The sequence below is a fragment of the Polypterus senegalus genome, chromosome 2 (assembly GCF_016835505.1).
Source record: "Polypterus senegalus isolate Bchr_013 chromosome 2, ASM1683550v1, whole genome shotgun sequence".
In the NCBI taxonomy this organism is placed as follows: Eukaryota; Metazoa; Chordata; class Cladistia; order Polypteriformes; family Polypteridae; genus Polypterus; species Polypterus senegalus.
The window spans coordinates 277,019,952-277,044,689 of NC_053155.1; the positions used below are offsets into that span (position 1 = coordinate 277,019,952).

Below are 24,738 nucleotides of genomic sequence, written 5' to 3' on the forward strand. Positions count from 1 at the left end.
ACATGCACTATTTTTCATCTGTCAGAGTCAGCATGAAATTGTATCCTCTTTGCCTTGTTTGGAATTGTATTATTCACCTAAGTGGGGACCTGCACCTGACTGGCACACCTTTAAAGCAGACGGAAAGATGGGGGATATCGTCATCCGATCCTGAAAATCCTTCCATCGAAGTGATGAAAATGGCAGACTCCACACATCGGGCCCCCACTCCTGAACTGCGTTCTTGCCGTTGGCTTTCTTCTTCTGTTATGCACCATAAGCTGTCATTAAAGAAAGCTAAGTTATTTCTCCTATGTGATTTCTTATCGCCATATCACTAAGGGAGGGGTATCGCCTTTTAATATCATATCTATACAGATTCGGGTTATGTAACACGCTGCAATTACAAAAGAACTCATTCCAACAAGGGAGCTATCGCCCCCTGTTGGATACAGGAGTTTGTTACATTATTGAAAAAATGTTTCACTCTAGAAGACAATTTTAAGTGGCAAATTAATATATACAGTACCATGATTGTAAAGAAGTAACTTCAACTTCAATATCCAGCTTATCCTTTAAGCCATGAATAACTGAGAACTTGAATGTACTTAAATAACTTGCACCTTCACGTTTTGTAGGATATTTCTCAAGTATGATTTATTGCTAGGACTGGAGTGGAGCTGCTCACTCAGATTTGTGTTCTCAGGATGTTTCTCCTTTGGTTTGCTGTTGGAAACTGTTTTTATGCTTTTAAACAAATATTAAACATTTTCATTTGTATTGTTGCTTTCTAGGAACATTTACCGGCATTTATCACTTCATTCTGAGTGAATTGCACAAATGCAATCTCCTCCAGCTCTGAATGGACACCACACTCAAACAGGCAGGCAAAGCTCTTGGTGTCATCACAGTAACTAAGGTCAGAATAGCCGCTGGGGCCCCTATAAATAATATAGGGCTTACTCCACTTCAAGGGGCATAAGGGGGATTTGTTGATATAAATTCCCAAGTTGACTCGTTTTTCACGGCTAGTTGGATGAGAGTACAAGAGCCAACTTTGTTGGGGAGCAGTAGATTTCCCTTCACTTTGTAAAGATTCTGCTGGAGCTGGAAAGCTGACAACACTCCCCTGACAGCCTTTGCTTGGCTCAACAAGCAATTGTGCCTTTTGTGGTTTCCCAAAATTTGTACCGTTATTCTCACTGACGGCTTCCACTCGGCAACCATACTCACTACGGGCATTGCAATACAAATGGCTATGACCATCTGAGCTAAATACTTCTGCCATTTCACATTCTACTGTTTTTGGCTCATTAATCATTTCCCCAACATTCCATGTCTGACCGTTGTTGTCACTAAACAATGAAAAGGAATGAGAGCTGCAAAAGCATGGACGATAAAAACAGGAACATATTTTTTTCACATATGCATAAGCTGGTATGACCAACCGTCCACAGCTCAGCTGGACTCCATGCCCTGGTCCAACAGCAAATGTGGCCCAGTTGCCAATCAAGTGTTCTGTCAAATCGGTGACTTCACTCCAGCTGGTTCCAAAATCTTTGCTACAAATGTAGCACAGCTTGGTTTTGTTACAGCCAGTGCAGATCTGATAGCACTCGGAAACGTTACCCTTAACACAAATGAAGAAAAGGTAAAGGACTCTGGTGTTCTTCTCATAGACAGGACAGGGGTTCATAGTTCGATATCCAGGTAAACTGGCATTTTTTATTTTCACTGCAGGCTGCCACTATCAAAAAAGAAAAGAAAGTAAGTTTAAATTCAAAGAAATTTCACTGAGTCACGGCAAAATAAACTTTTAAAGGTCGGGTGTGTCTCACTCAGAAATCTGAAAAAGATCAGATGTACAATGTAAGGTAACATTCTCAAGTACTCTGAATCCAATTCATGGTTGCAGTCCACTGACTAACTCGTAATAGACCATCATTTGACCAATCACATACTCTTTGGAGGATATGTGGAAAGAAAACACAGGAAACATGGAAAAAAATGGTGCGGACACTGGATGAGAGAAGCAGGAGCGATAACCACTGCACCACCATGTAACTCATCATTGACTGGCTGAATTAATGTAGATGGTCTGGATGGCAGAGGCTGGGTGGTCTTCGGTCAGTGCTCTCTGTACATCCCTCCTGAAGCCCCATGATTGGTGTAGGAGTAAATGTCCTTTGGGTATTCATATAATGGCTGGATTATCTCTAAATGAGGTCTGATGTGTGTTCTTTAAATTTATCTCATGTTTTACGTGATAATACAAAATATATTGTATGTAGTTTAAACAACATTTGTGCTACTGCTGTAGTGTGATCTGATATAGTTTGACAATTTTTGTTTCCTCAGTTGTAGCTGAACATTGCTTAGAATGTTACACCATCACCTAAATTTACACACCAGAGTGCTGATTTTGTTGCGGTCCTGGCCCGAACTCTACAATTTGGCCAAGGAGTCAGTCAAGCACAAGGTCAAAGCTGGCTGTGCATTGATAACTGCAAATCTTGCACTGAATGACAAATCCTATTGCTCTGCTAGGCCAACTCATACCCTTCAAAAACTCATGAACATGAAGGAGATTTTCCTGCAGGGTGACACGAGACTACACCTTTATCTCTCCTTTCAAATTGTTTATCTTGTTCAGGAAAGTAGGAGGATACAAGGCACAAGCAGCTCTCTAGTGTTTTGCCACACTCACATCCACACTCGTTCACACATTTGGAGTCAGCAGTTATCTTACATTGTTGAAGCAATAGGCACCTTGGTACATGTTAACAAGCCACCATCAACCCACATCATAACTATTCACCAGAATATGGGAATGGGACCATCATAAAAAAAAACAACCCGAAGACTCCATAGAAGTTTTACTATATTCGTGAAATTGGAGAGGCGTCATCTAACTCTTAAGAATTACCAAGGGCAGAGGACATCGGCCCACCTATGCTTGCTGCCCCACTTGCTTTCGTAAGAAGACACAGGCGATACCAGATCTTATAAGTCCTAATAATCTTTGTCTTGAGAAAATTTCAAGCCTTGGCCTCCATTGCTGAGGTGTTTCATGTTCATGTTGTTTGTGTAACTAGTACAACATTATTTTGCTCAGCTGTATGTGTGTACACAGGTCTTTTGTAGTGAGAAGTGAGGTGTATGCAAGTGCAGAAAAAATGTAAAAGTGTGTGCGTGCGCCATCTAGTGGCTGAGTTTGAGTGTGAGTGGAGTGGACTGCTTCATACACCCACACAGGTCTTTCATTTATGTGTCTAATTGATATCTTCCACTTTAAATGTTCTCTTTAACAGTGCTTAACATTGTTGCAATTGTAAAGAAATAAAAACAGCTTTGGGTCCTGCGTTAGCGTAAATGACAGTAATATAAATTAACCTTTTGAAGTAAGGAAACCATCTGTTAGGGTTAAGGGTAGGGTTAGACTGTCTTTATTCAAAGAGTCTCACAAAACTTCAGGAGTGTGACAGAAATTAAATTCCAACTCTTCAATATACAAATGCATATAATAACCTGTTTACTTAGTTAAACTGCTTCTGTGTTATAAATGTTCTACTTTTTCTGACCACATCTTTTCTTCTTCTTAAAACTAACACTTTGTATGTTCTGGCAGAACACCCAGCAGCATTCAGCATTGCCAGGAACCACACAGGGCACCAGTTTGGATAGACTACAGTTAGCTGTGATAAAGGCACATTAAATGTCATACATTCGCTTACATGAAATGTCTAACAATCGAGTATAAACCCAAATAAGCCAAGTCGTGTTACCTAAAGCTAAAACAATACACATACTGTATGTAGAGTATGTGTGTTTTGGAAAGGAAGAACCTGGTTTTCAGGTTAGGGCCACATTTGACTTGTAATATGTGCTGATCAAGTTGCCAGAGAGGAGCGTGCTTAGACAACATGCAACACACTCGAAGTAAGAACTGTTGTGTACTCTGTACATGTGACAGTACACTTGAGCAGACAATTTCAGACCCACTTATCCAATTCAGGGTGATGGAGGCTGGAGGGTTTTCCCAGCACATCTGAGCAAAAGGTGAGAAACAACCCTGGAGAGGATGGCAGTCCACACAACTATACTCATTTACACTGCAGGTAATTCAGAATTGCTAACAAATTAACTTGCATGTATTTGGTGATTTTAGGGAAAGATTGAGTTTTTCTCTGTGTAGTCCAAACAGGCATGAGGAGAATGTGTGAACTCAGCTTGGACAACAACTAGGCATAGGTTTTGTTTCCATGTGCAATGAACATCACCACACCAGGCTCAAGTATTAACCATAAACAAGTATTTAGACATAAATATTGCCTTATTAAAATGGTTCTTTTAAATTTCTTACCTGTACAGATCCACTGAAAGTGGAGCCTATTCTCATTTCTAAGTTTTCTGCATCAGCATCACGGGGACTTGAGCGTTTCTCAGCAAAAGCAAGGAAAGAATGTGCGTCACTGATGTAAATGAGAGACGGGATTCGGTACGTCACTCCTCCTTGAACACTTTGGAACAGAGTGGTCCTTTGTGGCTCAAAATCAGCTGCCATAATTTAAAATTGATGCACCCTGGAAAACATTGCATAAAGAATAAAGCAAAGAAAAACAAAAGACAGAAGATTGATTGATAGAAATTATTCACATCTGAGCTACAAAATCGCAAATCAGCTAATAAGTTTCCAAATGGATTGATTAAATAAAGCATTTGGGTGGGGGTTGGGGGGCTAGAGTTACTTAGCTGGCTTTGCTGACAGTTTTAGCTTCATACAGCTTTTGGCAGAGATGTGATAAATAAATACCAGACACGAAAGACCAGAGGCAATACCATTACAGGGAGAGTGAAAGTAAAACCCAAACTTGATGTAAACCTAAACGTTACGCAAAACAACAGAGGCTTTGGCACAAGTTTGCCTTTAAAGGATTTGCAAAGCTAAACAAACAAAAAAGCAATTGATCTTTTTATAAAAACAGCTATTCGTTGTCACCTGCAGGGTGCGCACCAGCCGCTCAAACCTGACACACACAGACACCCGGCACAAGTTTAACACACAAGTACATTTATTTCCCATGGGTAAGCACTTCTCCCTCACTCCCCACAGCAGTACCGTACTTTCATTTCTTTCTTCTCCTTGGCTCTCTCTTTCTCTCTCTCTCTTGTCCTCAACTCCTCCTCCAGCAAGCTTCATCTCACTCCTTCCCGACTCTGGCTCCACCAGGGGAGTAAGGCAGCTCCTTTTATAGAGTCCTTACAACAGCACTTCCGGGTGTGGCAGAAGTGCTGCAATAAATGGTTCAGCATTACCTGCTGCACCTCCTGACGGCGCCTATGGAATCCAACAGGGCTGGGTAGAACTCCAACTCCCATGTTGCACTGTGGGAGTCCAAGGCACTGCCACAACCCAGGGCTGCTGCCATCTAGCGCTCTGGGGGAGATAATGCCCTGTGCATGCTCTCTCCCCGGGTCCTTCCATTATATAGACTTCCCAGCGAGGTATGAGCCCTGGCTGTCCGACACATCTTATAAAAATGAATACAAGAACTTCTAAGGAGGCAGGATTGACTACTACAATGCGGTGTTCACTGGCTGTTCAAACTGTTCTTTATACAGCCTCCAGTTAATCCAAAACGCTGCTGCAAGAATTATTCCAAGAACAAGAAAATACGAACACATAACTCCAGTTCTTAAATCCTTACACTGGCTCCCGGTTAAATTTAGGGCAGATTTCAAAATCCTCCTTTTAACATACAAAGCATTAAATGGCCAAGGTCCGGCTTACTTGTCTGAACTTATCATGACTTCCAAACCTGAGAGCACATTAATATTTCAAGATGCCGTTCTGCTTAAGATTCCAAGGATTAATAAAATAACAGTGGGAGGTCGAGCTTTTAGTTACAGGGCCCCTAAACTGTGGAATGGTCTTCCTGCTGCTATAAGAGATGCCCCTTCAGTCTCAGCTTTCAAAGACTCACTACTTCAGTTCAGCATATCCTGACTAGAGCTGATGATTAACTGTACAGACTGCATCTCTGTTGTTAGTCATTAGCACTATAACATAAGTAACATGATAGTTATAATTTATTACTAACCCTCACATATTCTGTTTCTGTTCTCGGTACTCAAATGTGGCACTTGGTGCCACTGCCCACCTGCCAAGTTGTTTTGCCTGCCTAAGGTAAAGTCATCCCTGATGGAGGATCACAGGAATCGTCGGGTAGAGGAGTCCTATCATCGGATTGGCTGGCCCAGCGCTGTTTCATGTGTGGAATGGCCAAATGTGGGAGGCAGCTTGATGGTGGAGGCCTCCAGGACTCCAAACAAATCCAAATCCTATTATGTGATATCATCTACTGTTAAATTCTGCTCTGTACTTGTACAGTAAATGTTTTATTTTACTGTTACACTGCATTGAGAATTACTTGTGTCCTCTTCTGTGTATTGTATTGTATTGTACAGACCCCCTTATCTTTGACACCCACTGCACACCCAACCTACCTGGAGAGGGGTCTCTCTTTGAACTGCCTTTCCCAAGGTTTCTTCCATTTTTTCCCTTAAAAGATTTTTGTTTTGGGAGTTTTTCCTTATCTTCTTAGAAAGTCAAGGCTGGGGGGCTATCAAGAGGCAGGGCCTGTTAAAAACCATTGCGGCACTTCTTGTGTGAGTTTGGGCTATACAAAAATAAATTGTATTGTATTGTATTGTATTTTACTGTAACATTAAAATATTGCGATAAGAGTATGACAGATGTTGAAAGGGCACAGTTGAACAGGCGCTTTTCTTCTTGGAAAGGCACCAAATAAATAAATTATATCATATACAGTGTATATAATATAACATTCTCACATTATTTATGGGCAAGCCTACAATAGTTATATTAGTAGATCAAAGTTTCACCTTCTGAATACCCAAGAAACATGAGGTTATGTCAGTCACATTGACTACAAGGCAGAAACTAAACTTGGTGGAGCTCCAGTCAACTGCAAGGTATCTTCGTTTATATCACGGACATGCAGACTCTCAAAGTAGCCTAAATTTCGAAATGTCAGAAGAAATCAAAGAGCCTAGAGAAAAACTTTAGGTACAAAATGAGAACATGCAAACTGCACAAATCAAATCCGGCACCCTAAAGCTGTTATATCAATGGTATCCATCTTACACTTCAAGGAACTACAGTTTTGATTGCAAACTACAATAAAAGGACTTTACCCCTGAGTTCAGTTCCATTCTGTGACTCATTGTGTGACCCCAGGTAAGTCACTTAGTCTACCTGTCCTCAACTTATGAAAAGCTAGCCATGTTATCCGTCAAAAACAGGTCATAGAGCAACCTTTAATATATCTCATATCTCTTGCCCTGTGTGAGTCCCTTCAGCACCTCTTCTCCATATCTGTGCATGTCTGAACTTCTGTTGACCAGGGCTCCCTCTTTCATGTGCATTAACCAAAAAGCCTTCTTCTCATTCTCTACCACTTTGAGCACCTTGCTCAAATCCAGCCTGCTTTTATATTTCCCATCTTTGAAAGCGCCCCTTAGGGTGCTTTCCCACCACAAGAACTTTTTTTTGAAACTTGGAACTTAAGTAGCATTCCAACCGCAAGAACTCAGGCCATTTCTGAGCTCCTGGTGGGCAGTTCCTGATACTCCTTTAAACTCCAACTCCAGGGTATGCACTTTTTTTTTTCCTAACCAGGTGGGGTTTGGGTGATAAATTGACCTGATTAGCTAACCACAAGTACTAGCTTACAAATCTATTAGTAGTTTGAACTTTGAGGAGTTATCAATGAAGACGGAGACAAATTCAACAGGTTCAGGCTTTATTAGGTGTGTTTGGGAATGATCTTTTTCAAAACGAATTGAAGTCATCCATCTGAAATAATGAAATTAATATAAAAAATGTCATCACCTTCGGCTGAACTGGGGATGAACCACAGTGCAAAGCAGTATTGTGAAAAACTGAAAAAAACTGAAATAAGACTACGAAAAAAAATAAATAAGACCACAATAGTAAGAGTGATTTTGATAGAAAAACCAACTAATGGTTTTGCAAGCTGGACACTACTTCACAGACCAGCATACACTGGAAACACCATTGTGAGTTTCTGATTGCACCACACTTTTTACCGAACGTTGCACTGCATCACTCTTCATAACCACCTCCTTTGTGTGCCACGCCATAACTAAATTGGAGCAATAATCTCCCCTGTGAAGTAGCAGTTTCTTTGAAGCAGTAAGGGGGGTGGGCCCCCCTTGAAGTTCCAAGCGTACTGCACTTCTTTGCATGTCACGTATTCTGCATAAAGATTACAGTTTCTGTTGCACAGTGGGAATGCAACACATGAAAGTGGCCTGGGACCACAAGTCCAAGAACTGATTGGTTTGTGAAAACAAAGTTCCAGCTGTGGGCACTCACACTTCCTCTTTCAATCATATCACCAAAGCCAAACTGACCAATCAGATTGCTTGTAGGGACTGGACACAGACACACACCAGCTTCGTCTCTTAGCCAAGGTGAAGCCCTTTTTTTTAGCTGATATGAATCTTGAGAAAGCTATTAACTTATCTTTTCTCAGCTCCATTATTGTAACTCACTGTTTACTGGGATCAGTAAATCCCAGATACGCAGGCTGCAGTTGGCTCAGAATGCTGCTGCTCATTTTTTGGTTGGGGCAAAAACATTTGCCTGTGTATCTCCAATTTTAGCCTATTTACACTGGCTGCCAGTTAGCTTTAGAATTCATTTAAATATTTTGTTGCTAGCTTTTAGATCATTACATGGATATATGCTCCTGTCTATTTATATGAATTGTGTGTTTTACACCAGCCATCCAAAGAGCTCAGATCTACCAGTCAGTTGTCTCGTGTGGTGCCTGGTACTAAGTGCAAAACTAAGGGGGACAGGGCTTGTGCAGCTGCTGCACCTCGTCACATTAAGGAGTCACCTTCCATTGAACTGATTAAAACGAGACTGAAGACGTATTTCTGTTCTCTAGCTTTCTATGACCTTCACTGATACTGAAGGTTCCCTACACTTAGTCATTTGTTTGTTTCAATTCACTGCTGGTTGTATTATGTTTTATTGTATGTTATTTTATTGTATGTTTTAATGTAAAGCACTATGGCTACAGCATTACTGATGTTGTTTTAAATGTGCTATGTAAATAAATTGACACTGACCTTAGTGTTTTATTATATAGCAGATAAGTGCTATATTTGTTATGCATTCTGATTTATAACTTGTCATGGATAAAAGACGTCAGCCAAAATATAATAATAATACAGTGTAATGCCAGCTCACAATAACCACATACCAACTTTTTTACTTTCTCCATATAAGGAGGAAGTATTACAGCAGCCATCCATGGCAGAAACAACTGCAAAATAGGAACCAGTCCAGAACAGGATGCCAGTCCCCTGTAGGGTCCCTCTTTATTTCAGTAATAAAAGAATTCAAACAATTTAGAGACAGACGCCCTCTAGCAGGGCGAAGTGCCCATTTAATAAAACAAACTTAATGGTACAATGGTAACTCTGTTTGATCGCGTTGTGTATTTATGATATGCTGACTCTTACATCCCTCTTTCTTTGAACTTCTTGTTGCTTTTATTCATTGGACATTCCACCCTGTTGTGGATGCTGGATGATGTGATGCCTAGATGTACGGAGATATGCCGCACAGGTTGCTATTTTATGTCGGCCTCTTGCTTTTGTTCATTGGACATTCTTGTCCTATTGTGGACGCCACATGACATTACATGCCAGACATTTTATCACTCTGCGGTGGGTTGGCACCCTGCCTGGGATTGGTTCCTACCTTGTGCCCTGTGTTGGCTGGGATTGGCTCCAGCAGACCCCCGTGACCCTGTGTTCGGATTCAGTGGGTTGGAAAATGGATGGATGGACATTTTGTCACTTTATATAAACAGAGAGAGATATTATTATAGGTTTATTGAAAAGTAATTTATACATAACTAGTAAATGGAGCTAACACATTAAATTCCACTATGTTTAGTCAATTTCAAGACGTTTTAAATATAAGATATTATATAGTATAAAATTATGTGGTATTCATTCCACAAGAATACATAACTGAACATTAGTGTTGATCGGCAAATTTCGCCAAAGAGTTATTGGCAGAGAATTTGCTGCATTCATGTTCGCCCTTTTTGGTTAAATTATTTACTGATGATTCGGCAGGGTTAGGAGAACTTTTTTCCCATAATGCTGTAGCAGGGCTACATAGTAATAGTGGCATTTAATGTTTGTACTGCGTGTGTTTTGTTTCCATCGTCCCGTTTGCTGTTTGTGTGCGTCAGTAAATGTCATCCCTGTAAATACCGGACTTACTTGAATTCCTTCATCACAAGAGACCCCGGGGTCAGACAACATCAGCCAAATGAATTCTGAGGTGTTCAGAGATATACTGTCTGCTCAAATCCAGCTAAATGCAGTCAAATTGATTGGGCGGTGTTTCATGATACAGATGAACAATGACCCAAAGCATACAGCCAAAGCAACCCAGGAGTTTATTAAAGCAAAGAAGTGGAAAATTCTTGAAATGCCAAGTCAGTCACCTGATCTTAACCCAATTGATCAGGCATTTCACTTTTTGAAGACTAAACTTCGGACAGAAAGGCCCACAAATAAACAGCAACTGAAAGCCTGGCAGAGCATTAAAAAGGAAGAAACCCAGCATCTGGTGATGTCCATGAGTTCAAGACTGCAGGCTGTCATTGCCAGCAAAGGGTTTTCAACCAAGTATTAGAAATGAACATTTTATTTCCAGTTATTTAATTTGTCCAATTACTTTTGAGCCCCTGAAATAAAGGGATTGTGTTAAAAAAATACTTTAGTTCCCTCACATTTTAATGCAATCTTTTTGTTCAATCCACTGAATTAAAGCTGAAAGTCTGCACTTCAACTGCATCTGAGTTGTTTCATTTAAAATTCATTGTGGTAATGTACAGAACCAAATTAGAAAAAAAAAACTCTCTCCACACATCCATCAGATTGCCTCCACCACGGCTGCTGCTACTGTTGCTGCCACTGACAATTCTCTGATGGACATGTGGACAATTATTGTGAGGAAAAATATAAAATATGCAAACACATAAAACAACCAATGGACAAATACTATATATTTTTTTTTCCATCCGGCTGTGCTACACAGAAAAATACCCCCCTTTCTTTCTCATGGTGGCACAGTGGTAGCGCTGCTGCCTCACAGTAAGGAGACCTGGGTTCGCTTCCCGGGTCCTCCCTGCGTGGAGTTTGCATGTTCTTCCTGTGTCTCAATGGGTTTCCTCCCACAGTCCAAAGACATGCAGGTTAGCTGCATTGGCGATCCTAAATTGTCCCTAGTGTGTGCTTGGTGTGTAGGTATGTGTGTACATGTGCTCTGTGGTGGGCTGGCATCCTTGCACTCTTTGTTGGCTGGGATTGGCTCCAGCAGGCCCCATGACCAGGGCCGGATTTAGACTTGATAAGGCCCTAAGCTATTTGAGACATGGGGCCCTTTATAAGTCCAGATATTCTATGTAAGTGCCAAATATGATTTGTTTTGGGGGCCCTAAGCTATAGCTTGTGTAGCTTATACGTAAACCCTGCACTGGAAATGTACCCAGTATTCTTCTTAGTTTGAATGTGTATTAACTCAGGGCTGTTTCTGGTGCATTTTGGCATCTCATATTCCATTGCTTCTAAAACTTTCCAGTTACACCCCGTAGCTGCACCCCTACTCTCTGCACTGCTCGGTCCATTGCCATTGTTATGAAGCGATCGGTGTTCCGTGGAATTCGCACATTAGGCGCGACTGTTATCGATGTGCTTGGAAACAAACCCTTTCAGGCTGCCGCGCGTGCACGATACTGACGGGACACGCCGGCATTTTGCACAGAGCATGTGTTAAATTAAAATGAGAAACGGCGCGCAGATTTGTGCGAACACGAACAGATCCGTAACGATTACGCCTTAGTACACATACTATACATCAGATATGTTTCTGGAGTTGACCGAGCACCGACATCTTCATAACATCCTGGGTCTCAGTGGAGGGAGACAACACTGCGGGACGCGTAGGAGGCGGGGTCTGAACTAACGGGTGGACGTTCGACAGCTATCCAATAAGACTCGACGCACTCGATGACGGACATGCGACGGGGCAAATGAAGACTTCAGTCAGACTCAGCATTTAAAGAGACATAGCCCAGCGTTATTGTACAGTCGGTGACAGTATTTACAATGTATATAAATAAACCAAATTACTGCTATCAAATCGAATAGATAAATAGTATTAATAGCAAATATGGTAATGCGACTGAGACAATAACATTTAAAATCATACCTTAATATCATATTGCAAGTGCCGGACATCTGTCACCACCCATATCTGTGCCAACCCCATCCCAAGTCCTTCAGCGAATGGGCAGCTGGCTCCGCGCGCATATTTCGTCTCACCCACCCAAAGGGAGAGTGCGCGCTTCCTGTAGGCTGCAGGCACAGCACCCACGTGAGTGTATCTACTTGTATGTATAAGCCGCCTGATCCAGGATGCCGCGCGCGTGTACAGCTGCACATTCCAGCGGGCGCGCCGTGCGTTTGCGCACTGAAGAGATCTGCTGGAGGCCAATCGTGACTGATTGTGGTCCGCAATTACACTCTGGGCCAATCCGGGTCGACCTGGTCCAAAGTGTTTCAACCGCACACTCCCGGACGCTATACTTGCATAGACGAGGCTCAGAGTTTTACAGGACACCGCTCAAAGCAACTTGAATGCCTGAATCAAGTTACAAAAGGCCAGTTGCAGTGTGCACTGGGGACGTAACAGGTGATCTCATTTTATAACACAGTGTGTCCAGTTCAGCGTTACTGCGGTGTGCACAGATGCTGCGTACTCTTAGCTGATCGAAAAGTGCCGCTGCAGAGTCTATTGTAGCTTACTAACTTTAAAGGAACTATTGAGCAGGCCTAACTGCTGTGGTTACAATGATAAAAGGCAATGCCCGCACATACGGAACGATCTGAAGCCTGGTGATGAATCAATCGTTAACTATTCAACACTGATCCATTCAGCTGTCCTCCTGCCTAGTAAAAAATAAGGATCACCGCGTATACATATCAGTGTTATTTATTCTTTAGTATATTCACTGCTGCTAGTGAAATGCACATTGAAATTTGATGAGATTTCTTCTATGCAGCACTTCTGAGAAACTTTGGACATGCGAAATTCAAACTTCCACAAGGTGTTCTACAGAACTTGTGTTACAAGCTGGAGTCCTGAAAGCCATTGTATACAACTGATACAGTGATTCAGGGGATCAAGAGGAATCTGGGATCAAAATGTTTCCCTGTCAGCTCAACAGGTTCTTTCGTTCACACACTCTAAAAATCTCTGATGAATACAACACTTTGATGGCTGCTACCACACCACCACTCATTTATATTAAAGAAATAAATTATGTCACAAAAGAGTCTGCTTCTAAAACTCATGATTTCTAACAGTGCTTATCTCGCTCAAGCTTCCTTTGTTTCACAATTTTTGTCTTCCCTGGAGGCCCCCTCCAAATATTAGCATCCCTCCTCCACTCGATCTCCAGTCCAGCTGATCTTGTCTTTGATTCTACAGAAACGAGGTTATCTTACAGAGGATGCAGGGTAGTTTTGTAAGATCTAATTAAATTTTCAATCAATGATCAAAAATTAGGACTGGTTAGCAGTTGACAAAGAGGGACTCCTGGCATTTTTATGATTAGCCTTTGCCAGTTACCAGGGAATAGCAATTTTTACAGTGAGTAGTGTGAAATAGAAGAATGGCAATATAAGCTTATGTTGAAGAAATGTTCTTTAATCATTAGCCGAGATCACCATTGCAATGAGTCACACAGGCATTGTTTTCCTGTTTGATTCCTATATCTTTATCCTGTCTCAAGCTTTATATTTTCATGCATAGAAAATATTAGGGTCCAGTTTTATTCCCTCAAAGCCTGCTTCTATTGTTTAGCATAATCCTGAGGCCCCAACAATTCATACAGTGCATCCGGTGATGAGCGGTGCCTGGTTTCCTCCAAACGTGACGCCTGGTATTCACACCAAAGAGTTCAATCTTTGTTTCATCAGACCAGAGAATTTTGTTTCTCATGGTCTGAGAGTCCTTCAGGTGCCTTTTGGCAAACTCAAGGCGGGCTGCCATGTGCCTTTTACTAAGGAGTGGCTTCCATCTGGACAATCTACCATACAGGCCTTATTGGTGGATTGCTGCAGAGATGGTTGTCCTTCTGGAAGGTTCTCCTCCCTCCACAGAGGACCTCTGGAGCTGTGACAGAGTGACCATCGGGTTCTTGGTCACCTCCCTGACTAAGGCCCTTCTCCCCCAATCGCTCAGTTTAGATGGCCGGCCAGCTCTAGGAAGAGTCCTGGTGGTTTTGAACTTCTTCCATTTATGGATGATGGAGGCCACTGTGCTCAATGGGACCTTCAAAGCAGCAGACATTTTTCTGTAACCTTCCCCAGATTTGTGCCTCGAGACAATTCCTTTGACTTCATGCTTGGTTTGTGCTCTGACATGAACTGTCAACGGTGGGACCTTATATAGAAAGGTGTGTGCCTTTCCAAATCATGTCCAATCAACTAAATTTACCACAGGTGGACTCCAATTAAGCTGTAGAAACATCTCAAGGATGATCAGGGGAAACAGGATGCACCAGAGCTCAATTTTGAGCTTCATGGCAAAGGCTGTGAATACTTATGTACATGTGCTTTCTCAATTTTTTTATTTTTAATATATTTGCAAAAATTCCAAGTAAACTTTTTTCACGTTGTCATTATGGGGTGTTGTGTATAGAATTCTGAGGAAAAAAATTAATTTCATCCATTTTGGAATAAGGCTGTAACATAACAAAATCTGGAAAAAGTGATGCGCTGGGAATACTTTCTGGATGCACTGGATATGCGTTCTCAACTCACTTAACCCAATTCAGAGACACAGGTGGTCAGAACATGTCCTGGGAGCACAGGGCACAAGGTAAGAACCATCCTTGGATGGGGTGCCCACCCACTGCAGGGCCTACTTGTGCACTTAAAACAGTACAGAACAGTACTTCAAAAATGACAGTGTTGAAAGTCACAGCTTGGACAGTGATTACATGAAGGACTTTAGCATGTATAGAATTTAACAGACAGATGAATGGGGAGAGCTACAATAAGTGGGCTCAATAACATTAAATAAGGAGGCTACTAGAATAATGAGGAGAATGGCTGTTAAATATTTCAGGTGCCAGCAGCAGTAAATATTGAATGTCCAGAGGAAACTATCTTGAGACTGCCATCAGGGAGTTGCACTGTGTATACGAGGTGAGACACAAAAATAACCGGACTGGGCTTGGGGCTTTCCTGGAAAACTGTCTGGAGGTCGGCCGAACGTGAATCATAGAACTATATCCCCTCCTACATGCCCTCTCAAACCGCTGACCGGCTAGGTATATCCTGTGAGTAGTACTATGTCAGGTGGGTTCTGTCAAAATTTGATTGGGTTGGATAATGGATGGATGGATGTTTATTACTCATTTACTTCATTTTAACTTTAGTAATTACCTTGTTGGTTCCTCTTAAGATGAGGCAATCCTCACATGCTCAAGGTTTAATCCGCGTTTAGATAACCCTTTTGTTGCCATCAGTCCTTTTCCTTATGCCTTTAATAATCCATTGATACAACTTCATTAAAGTATATACACTTGTATTAAATTGTAATAATTATCATGTATTGATTAAAATTCGATACCAACTGATCCACGTTCTCCGACCTCATGATCAAGGTAAAACCTAATTAATGTCTCAGTGTCCTCTATCTTTTACTTTACTGAAGGTGCTGCGTAAAAGGCAGAAATTGTGCTTCCCTGAGGGTGCAAGGTGAGACCCAAAAATAACCGCATTGGTAAAAAAAGATATTTATTGATGAGTTACAGCATTCTAAACATTGTCACCTTCCATATACTCCTCCTCCCGATCTCTACACCGCTCCATACGTATCTTCCATTGATTGAATCAGTACTGGAAGTCTTCAACAGGCTTGCCGTTTTTGTCTTCACTTCATCCATTGAAGAAAAATGTGTTCCCTTCAGGTCACTTTTGATTTTTGGGAACAAGTAAAAAATCACAGGGAGCTAAATCGGGCAAATAGGGAGGATGAACGAGGACAGGAATGTTTTTGTCACTCAAAAACTGCTTTATGGAAAAAGAGAAAATTCACGAGAAATTTGATGTTGATTTGCTGTTTGATTTTTTTCACCTGACAATATCACGGCAACTCATGTTGCGCAAATACTGACTGGGCTATTCACAGGAGTAGTACTATGTCAGGTGGGTTCTGTCAAAATTTGATTGATGACCTTAAGCCCCGCCCCTTTTAAATTGATGACCGGAAGTCCCGCCCCCACCAACCACCTGTTGTTTTGTTGACCTTTGATGACCTTTCCAGAAGTCCCCTCCCCCAACCACCTGTTCAGCCCCCTCGTTGCCCCGCCCCCAACCACCTGTTCGGTCCTACTTTCTGTCAAGGGTAATTGATAGATGCCCCTACCCCTTAAACCCCCCTATCCCCCTGCTTGGCCACCTGTTCTGCCCCATCTCACTAGGGCAAGTTCAGACATGCCCAAGGGCTGCCTAGGCCCCGCCCCCTTGAACCCATCAACCCCAACCACAGAAAGACAAGCAGTCAGCTTGATACATAAGATGTCTACATAAGAGAGAGTATAAAGGGGAAAAGTGTCACCCTAGGACCCTAGCATGACAAAACAAAAATCATAATTGGGCTTTTCTGTTTTTAACTTTTTAATTAAAAATAGTGAAATGTTTTCCAGTTATCACCTGTGTTAATAGAAAAAATGTAGTTTTTTGAGTAGACAGAAAATATCAATTTTGTGCTAGTGTAACAACAGTGAGTGCTTTTACATGCACGTACAAATCTGGGATAAGGTGAGTAATCTGTCTAAGGTAGAAACCTGCTTTCTTAAATCTCCATTTAAATGCACAAGTGTATTTACAGAGTTTTCCTTTGTCAAAAGCCTCCTATATGTTATAGAAATGAGCTAAGGAAAAAAATTAAAAATCATCGCTGACCACAGCAAATCCTAAAACACACATGGAATCTGTCTCTCTTGTGCAGTGTGGGATTACTTTTAAAAATAACTTCATTATATTACTCACACGTCTAAACTCCCCCGGCCTTTGGGGGGGCTACTATTCTGTATTAAAATAATTACTTTTCATTTAGCGAAATGAATGAAAACACCGTTGCCTTATATCTATTAAGCATTCGCTTCGATATATGCTCCTGGATCCCGTTCATCGTTGGAGGCTGTCTCCAACCGGTTGTAACAAATGAGAGTTTATAAAGTTAAAATGTTTCGATATCCCGGACTTTTAAAAACATGCGGACCCGGGGCAGAGATTCCCCTGCAACAGTAAGCCCGATTCGAAAGAGTATGCATTTCACAAACGGGACCCATCTGTACGTAGTTCAGAATACCGACCGCTTATTACGCCAGAGCTGATACACAACCAGCCTGCGCTTTTAAACCATATCTGAATATTTTCAGACGCCGAGACGAAAACTACTTGATTGTAAAGCCCGTTTCGGTATGAAAAAGCTAATGTTGTTTGCTTCAGTCCTATGAATTTGTACATTAATCGTCGTACGCGCAGATAGATGGATATAAATGCTGCATCTTATATTATACACACGCGCGCATCGTTACACAGTGCGTGCGCACGCACTTGAGAATAAACTTGGAAATTATTCATAGTAAGGATAAAATATAAGGGTTCATCCATCTGTTTTCTAAAACATACTTGTTTGGCGCATATAATAATCAAAAATATGTATACCGTGATCCTTGATGTTTCCGACGAGATTCGGTGTCCTCTTTCAGTATTAACGGCCTGCTGAGTAATGGACCGGTCTGAACACTTATTTATATACCCAAAAACATTATTTTTTTTGGAATGTGCCCCTGTGATCTTAATATCAGATGTTTCCTCCATCATTTTGCCCGGACATCCGTGTAATGGCCGTTATCCGGAGTTTAAAAACAACACTTTTGGATGGGTGATGAAAAGTTCAGAATTTGTTTAATAGATTCCATTGTAACCCGTAGATTTGTTTAAACAGATGCACGCATCTCCATAAGACCGTTTTCACCTTTCCCAAAGTTTTGCTCCGGCCACGAGGTTAAGGGTCATAAACGGCCTGATGTGAATCGACACTGATCTACCAACACCCATTTCCTTAGCTCCAGGCGGCCGGAGGTGGTGTTGGGAGTGCTTTGGAAAGATCCGTTTTGACAAAGAGTATTTTAAAGTTCCTTTCTCTAGCCCAAGATATCCATTCTGATTAAGGCAATCAAACTTTTAGAAAAACTAAACGACTTTCTTCATGAGGGGAGGATTAAAATGGGGGTTATTGCATAGAATAGGGGTTTGTTTTAGATCGTTTTAAATACAAATTATAAATATATTGTAGCGACCCGTGGTTGAGTCTCAGAGCCGTACTCAGCCGTGCACTTCCCCCAAGCTGGTTGGCCAGCGGAATGCCAGCGCCATGCACGCAGCTGTACCTAGCTCAATAAGCCAGCGAGCACTCGTGTCCCATACACCGCACGACTCCGAGTGTCTCGGCAATCATTGCTTAGATGAAATCTTAGCAATAAACAGCTCTGTCCTGTTGTATCTCTTTATTAAGCAAATAGTCAGAAAACAAAGCTCAACATATTGCAAGGCCATTGCCAAGGTCATTCAGAAAGACATCCTTCTCCATGATGGTAACTGTTACACTTACCACTCCTGGGCTGCAAATGACCCAAGCCCACCCAAGCAACTGCAACACAAACACATATAACATTTATAGAACAGGAAATCAATTGCCTTGCTTGCCCAGTACAAACAGTAACGTTACAGAAATACCCACAATGCACCATGCCGCCAGCGCTGACTGCCGGGTCACTACAATATTAATTCATATAGCATTTAGACGTCTCAAACGTGATTTAAAAGGGATCTGTTGCATCTTATTTAACTGTGTGATTTTTAAAGGGCTTATATGGAACTAGTTATCTCGTGTTTTGCACGTTATCATGAAAACCTAGTTTTTCCCAAGACGGATGGATCTATAAAAGTTAACTGTGTGCCCACCGCATGGGAATGGAAGAAGGGGGGTATTACGCCCAGCTGTTGACAAACATGCGCACGCCTGGACTGAATCAGCGCAGAGCTGTCAGGGGAGGAGGGGTAATGGGTTTTCAAAGCACAGCACTGTGTTAAGGCAGTTGCGCTTCATAGCGTCAGTAGGGTCTGACTAAACCCGTGTCAGCGCTCCGAGCATATGGCCTGCACTGACGGCTCTAGCTACGCTCCGGGCTCAGTGTGAACAGCGAGCGAGAGAGAGATCCTTTCTGTGTGCTTCGAACTACATGACCTTGCCTGCACATTCGCGTTAGGCTTTGGCACTGGCCAGCTCGCAGGCGCGCGCAGGGGGGATGTCTGCTCTGAGAGTCTCTGTGTAGACAGAGAGAGCCGGACAGCTTGTATTTCAGTGTGCTTTGAACTACACGCACAACTACAACTACAACTACATGCTAAAAGCTGACTGCTTGTCTTTCTGTGAAATGGGAAAGGCTGGATCTGTAAGTGGGCTTAGATAAAAAAGTGGCTTACAAATGATAAAGTTTAGATATTTTAAAAATAATAGTTACATAGGTACAAGGATTCTTACCCAAAGCAATATTGGCAGGAACGGCGACAAGTTAGATCGGTCCGGCCGGAGCATGTGTGTGTGTGATGTCCTCGGAAGAAGGGGGCCAGCCAACAGGTGGGGCTGTCTGGGTATGGATAGGAACATGCCTTAACTTGTACAGGGTCCGGTTGCAACATGCCTGAACTTGTTTTAGGAAGAGGGGGGGGGGCTGGTAAGTGGTTGGGGTTGATGGGTTCAAGGGGGCGGGGCCTAGGCAGCCCTTGGGCATGTCTGAACTTGCCCTAGTGAGATGGGGCAGAACAGGTGGCCAAACAGGGGGTTCAAGGGGTAGGGGCATCCATCAATTACCCTTGACAGAAAGTAGGACCGAACAGGTGGTTGGGGGTGGGGCAAGGAGGGGGCAAACAGGTGGCTGAACAGGTGGTTGGGGGAGGGGACTTCCGGAAAGGTCATCAAAGGTCAACAAAACAACAGGTGGTTGGTGGAGGCGGGACTTCCGGTCATCAATTTAAAAGGGGCGGGGCTTAAGGCCATCAATCAAATTTTGACAGAACCCACCTGACATAGTACTACTCCTGTGAATAGCCCAGTCAGTATTTGCGCAACATGAGTTGCCGTGATAATGTCGGGTGAAAAAAATCAAACAGCAAATCAACATCAAATTTCTCGTGAATTTTCTCTTTTTCCGTAAAGCGGTTTTTGAGTGACAAAAACATTCCTGTCCTCGTTCATCCTCCCTATTTGCCCGATTTAGCTCCCTGTGATTTTTTACTTGTTCCCGAAAATCAAAAGTGACCTGAAGGGAACACATTTTTCTTCAATGGATGAAGTGAAGACAAAAACGGCAAGCCTGTTGAAGACTTCCAGTACTGATTCAATCAATGGAAGATACGTATGGAGCGGTGTAGAGATCGGGAGGAGGAGTATATGGAAGGTGACAATGTTTAGAATGCTGTAACTCATCAATAAATATTTTTTTTTACCAATGCGGTTATTTTTGGGTCTCACCTTGCACCCTCAGGGAAGCACAATTTCTGCCTTTTACGCAGCACCTTCAGTAAAGTAAAAGATAGAGGACACTGAGACATTAATTAGGTTCCTTGATCATGAGGTCGGAGAACGTGGATCAGTTGGTATCGAATTTTAATCAATACATGATAATTATTACAAGTGTATATACTTTAATGAAGTTGTATCAATGGATTATTAAAGGCATAAGGAAAAGGACTGATGGCAACAAAAGGGTTATCTAAACGCGGATTAAACCTTGAGCATGTGAGGATTGCCTCATCTTAAGAGGAACCAACAAGGTAATTACTAAAGTTAAAATGAAGTAAATGAGTAATAAACATCCATCCATCCATTATCCAACCCGCTATATCCTAACTACAGGGTCACAGAGGTCAGCTGGAGCCAATCCCAGCCAACACAGGGCGCAAGGCAGGAAACAAACCCCGGGCAGGGTGCCAGCCCACTGCAGGGCGTACACACACACACCAAGCACACACTAAGGACAATTTAGGGTCGCCAATGCACCTAACCTGCATGTCTTTGGACTGAGGGAGGAAACCGGAGCACCCGGAGGAAACCCACGCAGACACGGGGAGAACATGCAAACTCCATGCAGGGTGGACCCGGGTCTCCTAACTGCAAGGCAACAGCACTACCCACTGTGCCACCGTACCGCCCGAGTAATAAACAACCCCTTAAAAAATGAGAACAATCTAGTGAGAAGCACCTCTATTAATGAATAATATTTAAAATAATGTCATGTGTACAAAGTTACTGGTCACTGTGCTTGATTGGCTAAGATGACAGAATTCTGCATATTAAGAATCAGATAATGTAATCTATTAGATAAGGTAACTGTGACAGAAAAGAGAGAAAGGGAATGAATTGTTTTATTGATGGCTCACTCCATTGACGGAGACATTTGTGGTTATCAGTGCACAAATAAAGAATCGATCTGCATTTTCATCTGGGCTCCATGAATTACTTCTTTGAAAACAAAGGAAGTTTTTTTTCCACAAAATTGGCCAACAAAGGGAGAGGTTTAATCAGAAAACATGTAGTCAATAGGATCAAACCACCACATGCACCGAGCATCTGAAGTCCTTCTTAAATAATTAAAAAGAAAGACACTCCTAAGTGAGTTTTTAACATCAGGTTTGATCATCTTCATTTCTATGATGCAGACTCTGTTATCCTCATCTTCCTCCCGGACTTCAGCATTGTGTCACTCTTCCATTTTTGGACTTAAGTTCACCTCATTCTGCAGCCTTTTTATTTACAAAGCAGGATATTCATTCATTAGTTCTGTTGATAAAATCATTTTCTCTGACAAATATAGTTTCACACACGTGTCTGAGGATCCCCGTCATGACTCATCTTGGGTACACAATCCTACCCTTGGATGAAAGGGGGCGCTGTTGATAACAGTATTGTCTCTTTCTCTTCCCACAGCCAGGAGAAGACACCCAGTAAGTGCAAACGGCCCTGCCCCTGCTGGTCAGAGGACTATAAATTCAAGGCGCTCACAGAAGGTGGCATCTCATTCTGGACCATTGCTCAATAGAGATGGATCTGTGAACCAGGCCTGATCACTATTGTACTCTACTTTATATATGCCATTGAGTGTTGTACTACTTTGATTAAACAGGGTGACCGCACCCCAACATTTTTTGGGATTGATTGCATGGACACCATAACCTACTTATTTAGTTTTATAGGAGTAGGATTGATTCTTTCTCCATTGGGCCCCCAATCTGCAGGAGGAGTCATAAAGGTTCAGGGCCTTGGCAGACTGGTCCTGGATACCAAAACTGACACTAGGGAAACGGAATGTGGATTCTCTGGTGCAGAAGTAACCCAAGTTAATATGGGAGGTGGAGAAGTACCACGTTCCTCCACATCAAAAGGAGCCAGCTCAGGTGGTTAGGGCATCTGACTAGGATGACTCCTGGGCAAAAATATCCAACCGCAGGTCTACGCCAGCATTTCTAGGACAGAAATTAAGGTTAGGGGTTAGTATGCTGAGCATGTACAATAAATGGTTAGGGTTAGGGGTGAGTTTTGTAAAGCTTAGGGTTTGGCGTGGTTAGCGTGCCAATCAATTTGATTTCTGACAACGTATAAACGTTTATTACCAAACCGCTGTTCTAAACATGCTGTGATATCACTTCCGCCCTGAAACTGCTGGCGAGTTGATATATGGTGCTCTGGCTCTACAGGTCGATACGTCTCCTCCTGGGTGCCTTCTTTGGGAGGTGTTTTGGGTCCATACGCTTAAGCTGGAGGAGATCTTGGGGCAGACCCAGGAGACCTTAGACCAATTATATCTTTCAGCTGGCCTGAGAATGCCACATCCCCCAGAGGATTTGAAGAAAGTGGTGGGGAAAATGAACACCTGCGCATATTTGCTCAGACTGCTGCCATCGCTGCCCAGACCCAGATAAGCGGCAGAAAATGGATGGATGGTATTGAATCTTAATACAAATCATCAAAGATATCACTGCACCCAGTTCATCACACCCTTTGCTACTGGAGCAGGCTGCAGGCCCCCATAACTCTGAACTGGGTTAAGCTGGATTGAGACTTGCAGCTGCTGGGTTCCAAGAACTGGCTGTGTGGACTTTGAATGTTCTCTCCATTGGAAGTGAGGTTTACTTCTCAAAGACATGACTATTCGTGTGAGGTGCCATATATTATTGACTATAAGGATAAAAAGAGATCACAAGTCTCTGAGATATTCCTGCATTTCTCTGGAATCTGCATCTCCTCCCTGAAAGCCCTAAATTATTTTTCTGCTCTTCCTCACTTGAAAAATCACCATTATTTAAATTATTCAATTAATATACACTCACTGAAAAAAAAATATTAGGAACACGCTACTCATACCGGGTTGGACCTCCTTCTGCTCTCCAAGCAGCCCCAATTGTGGCACGGATTGCACAAGATGTTGGAAACATTCCTCTGAGATTGTAGTCTGTGTTGATTGCATCACACAGTTCCTGCAGATTTGTAACATTATATAAATGAAGGTATTTATCTGTAAAATGTAACATACATACTTTACATCATTCCATCATGAAAATATACCAAGTATAAACCTTTGGATTCTAAATGATCAGAGAGATGTAATATTATGAAGTTAATGTACTCTGTGTGGCGATCGCCGTCTGCTGCTCCGCTCAGCGTAAGAGGAATCCCGTTTAAGAAGAACATACCCGGTGACCGAGCTGTCTGTTTAGGGCCGTCACGGCGCCAGTCAGCGGAAACAACAGTGGGGGAATACCAGCCAGCTGACAGAGTTTTCAACCGGTGGCCCGCTGTTGGCTTGCTGGTGCCTGGCCGCTCGGTAGTTAGTGGCTCGCTGCTGCTATATCACTAGTGGCAACCATCCAGTGGGCTTGCCGACCACGAATTATAGCTGGTGGTCCAATGGCAGCATTTATTAATTGTAAGGTCAACAGACAAAATGTTGAGTGATCATGGGCTTCTTCAGTGATTAACGACTGAGCCGGGGAACACTTAGAATACAAAACGTGTAACGTGCCACTTTAGTTACGATGGATTAAACATCCATTTTAATGTTCTACTTTTATGATTAAATAAACTGCGTGATTAAAGTCTACATTTCGTCTTTAATCACGAAATAGGCCTTTTTTATCGTGTCCCTATTTTTTTTTCTTCTCTAATACGCTTCCATAGCTGTTCTTCAGTTACTTTTAAAATCAGTTCCAAAGATGCTTACCTTATCTTGATCAGTACTGCTGAGGTGTTCAGTTCGACTCCTTCTGGTTTCAGCTTCCTGCTTACAGTGCAAGTGGCACAGGAAAAAGAAAAAAAAACATACAAACACAACTTAAAATGGCCAGGGGCGGCGGTGAACTTTACTTATTAGTTGTTGTGAAAAGTGCAGATTAAAAGGTCCGTTAGATTTGGGCATTTCACACCTCTTAAGGTTATAGAACAGCTGTTTATTTCCCCCTTGGGGCTACAGCATA

The 24,738-nt window shown here is 42.3% G+C and overlaps 1 protein-coding gene across 3 annotated transcripts; it reads right to left on the bottom strand.

The window, feature by feature from the left end:
• Nucleotides 1–337: 337 nt before the first annotated feature.
• On the bottom strand, nt 338–24,537 carry LOC120523918 (sialidase-3-like). 3 transcript variants are annotated; one of them, XM_039745625.1, is made up of 4 exons: nt 24,486–24,537; nt 23,630–23,742; nt 4,343–4,562; nt 338–1,726 (listed from the first exon to the last, which is right to left on the bottom strand). In XM_039745625.1, the coding sequence occupies exons 3-4, from the start codon at nt 4,541–4,543 to the stop codon at nt 770–772; spliced, it is 1,158 nt and encodes a 385-aa protein (XP_039601559.1). In that variant the 5' UTR covers nt 4,544–4,562; nt 23,630–23,742; nt 24,486–24,537; the 3' UTR covers nt 338–769. The 3 variants fall into 3 exon arrangements, with proteins under 3 accessions (XP_039601559.1, XP_039601560.1, XP_039601558.1); XM_039745626.1 differs by lacking the exon at nt 23,630–23,742 and having other exon boundaries at nt 24,486–24,516; XM_039745624.1 differs by lacking the exons at nt 23,630–23,742; nt 24,486–24,537 and adding an exon at nt 12,332–13,431.
• Between the last annotated feature and the right edge of the window lie 201 nt (nt 24,538–24,738).

Coding starts and splice junctions, on each gene's coding strand:
- LOC120523918 (XM_039745625.1), bottom strand. CDS start 4,543: ATGGCAGCTGATTTTGAGCCACAAAGGACCACTCTGTTCCAAAGTGTT. Junction 1,727..4,342: donor CTTTCAGTGGATCTGTACAG/GTAAGAAATTTA, acceptor CTTTTTTGATAG/TGGCAGCCTGCAGTGAAAAT.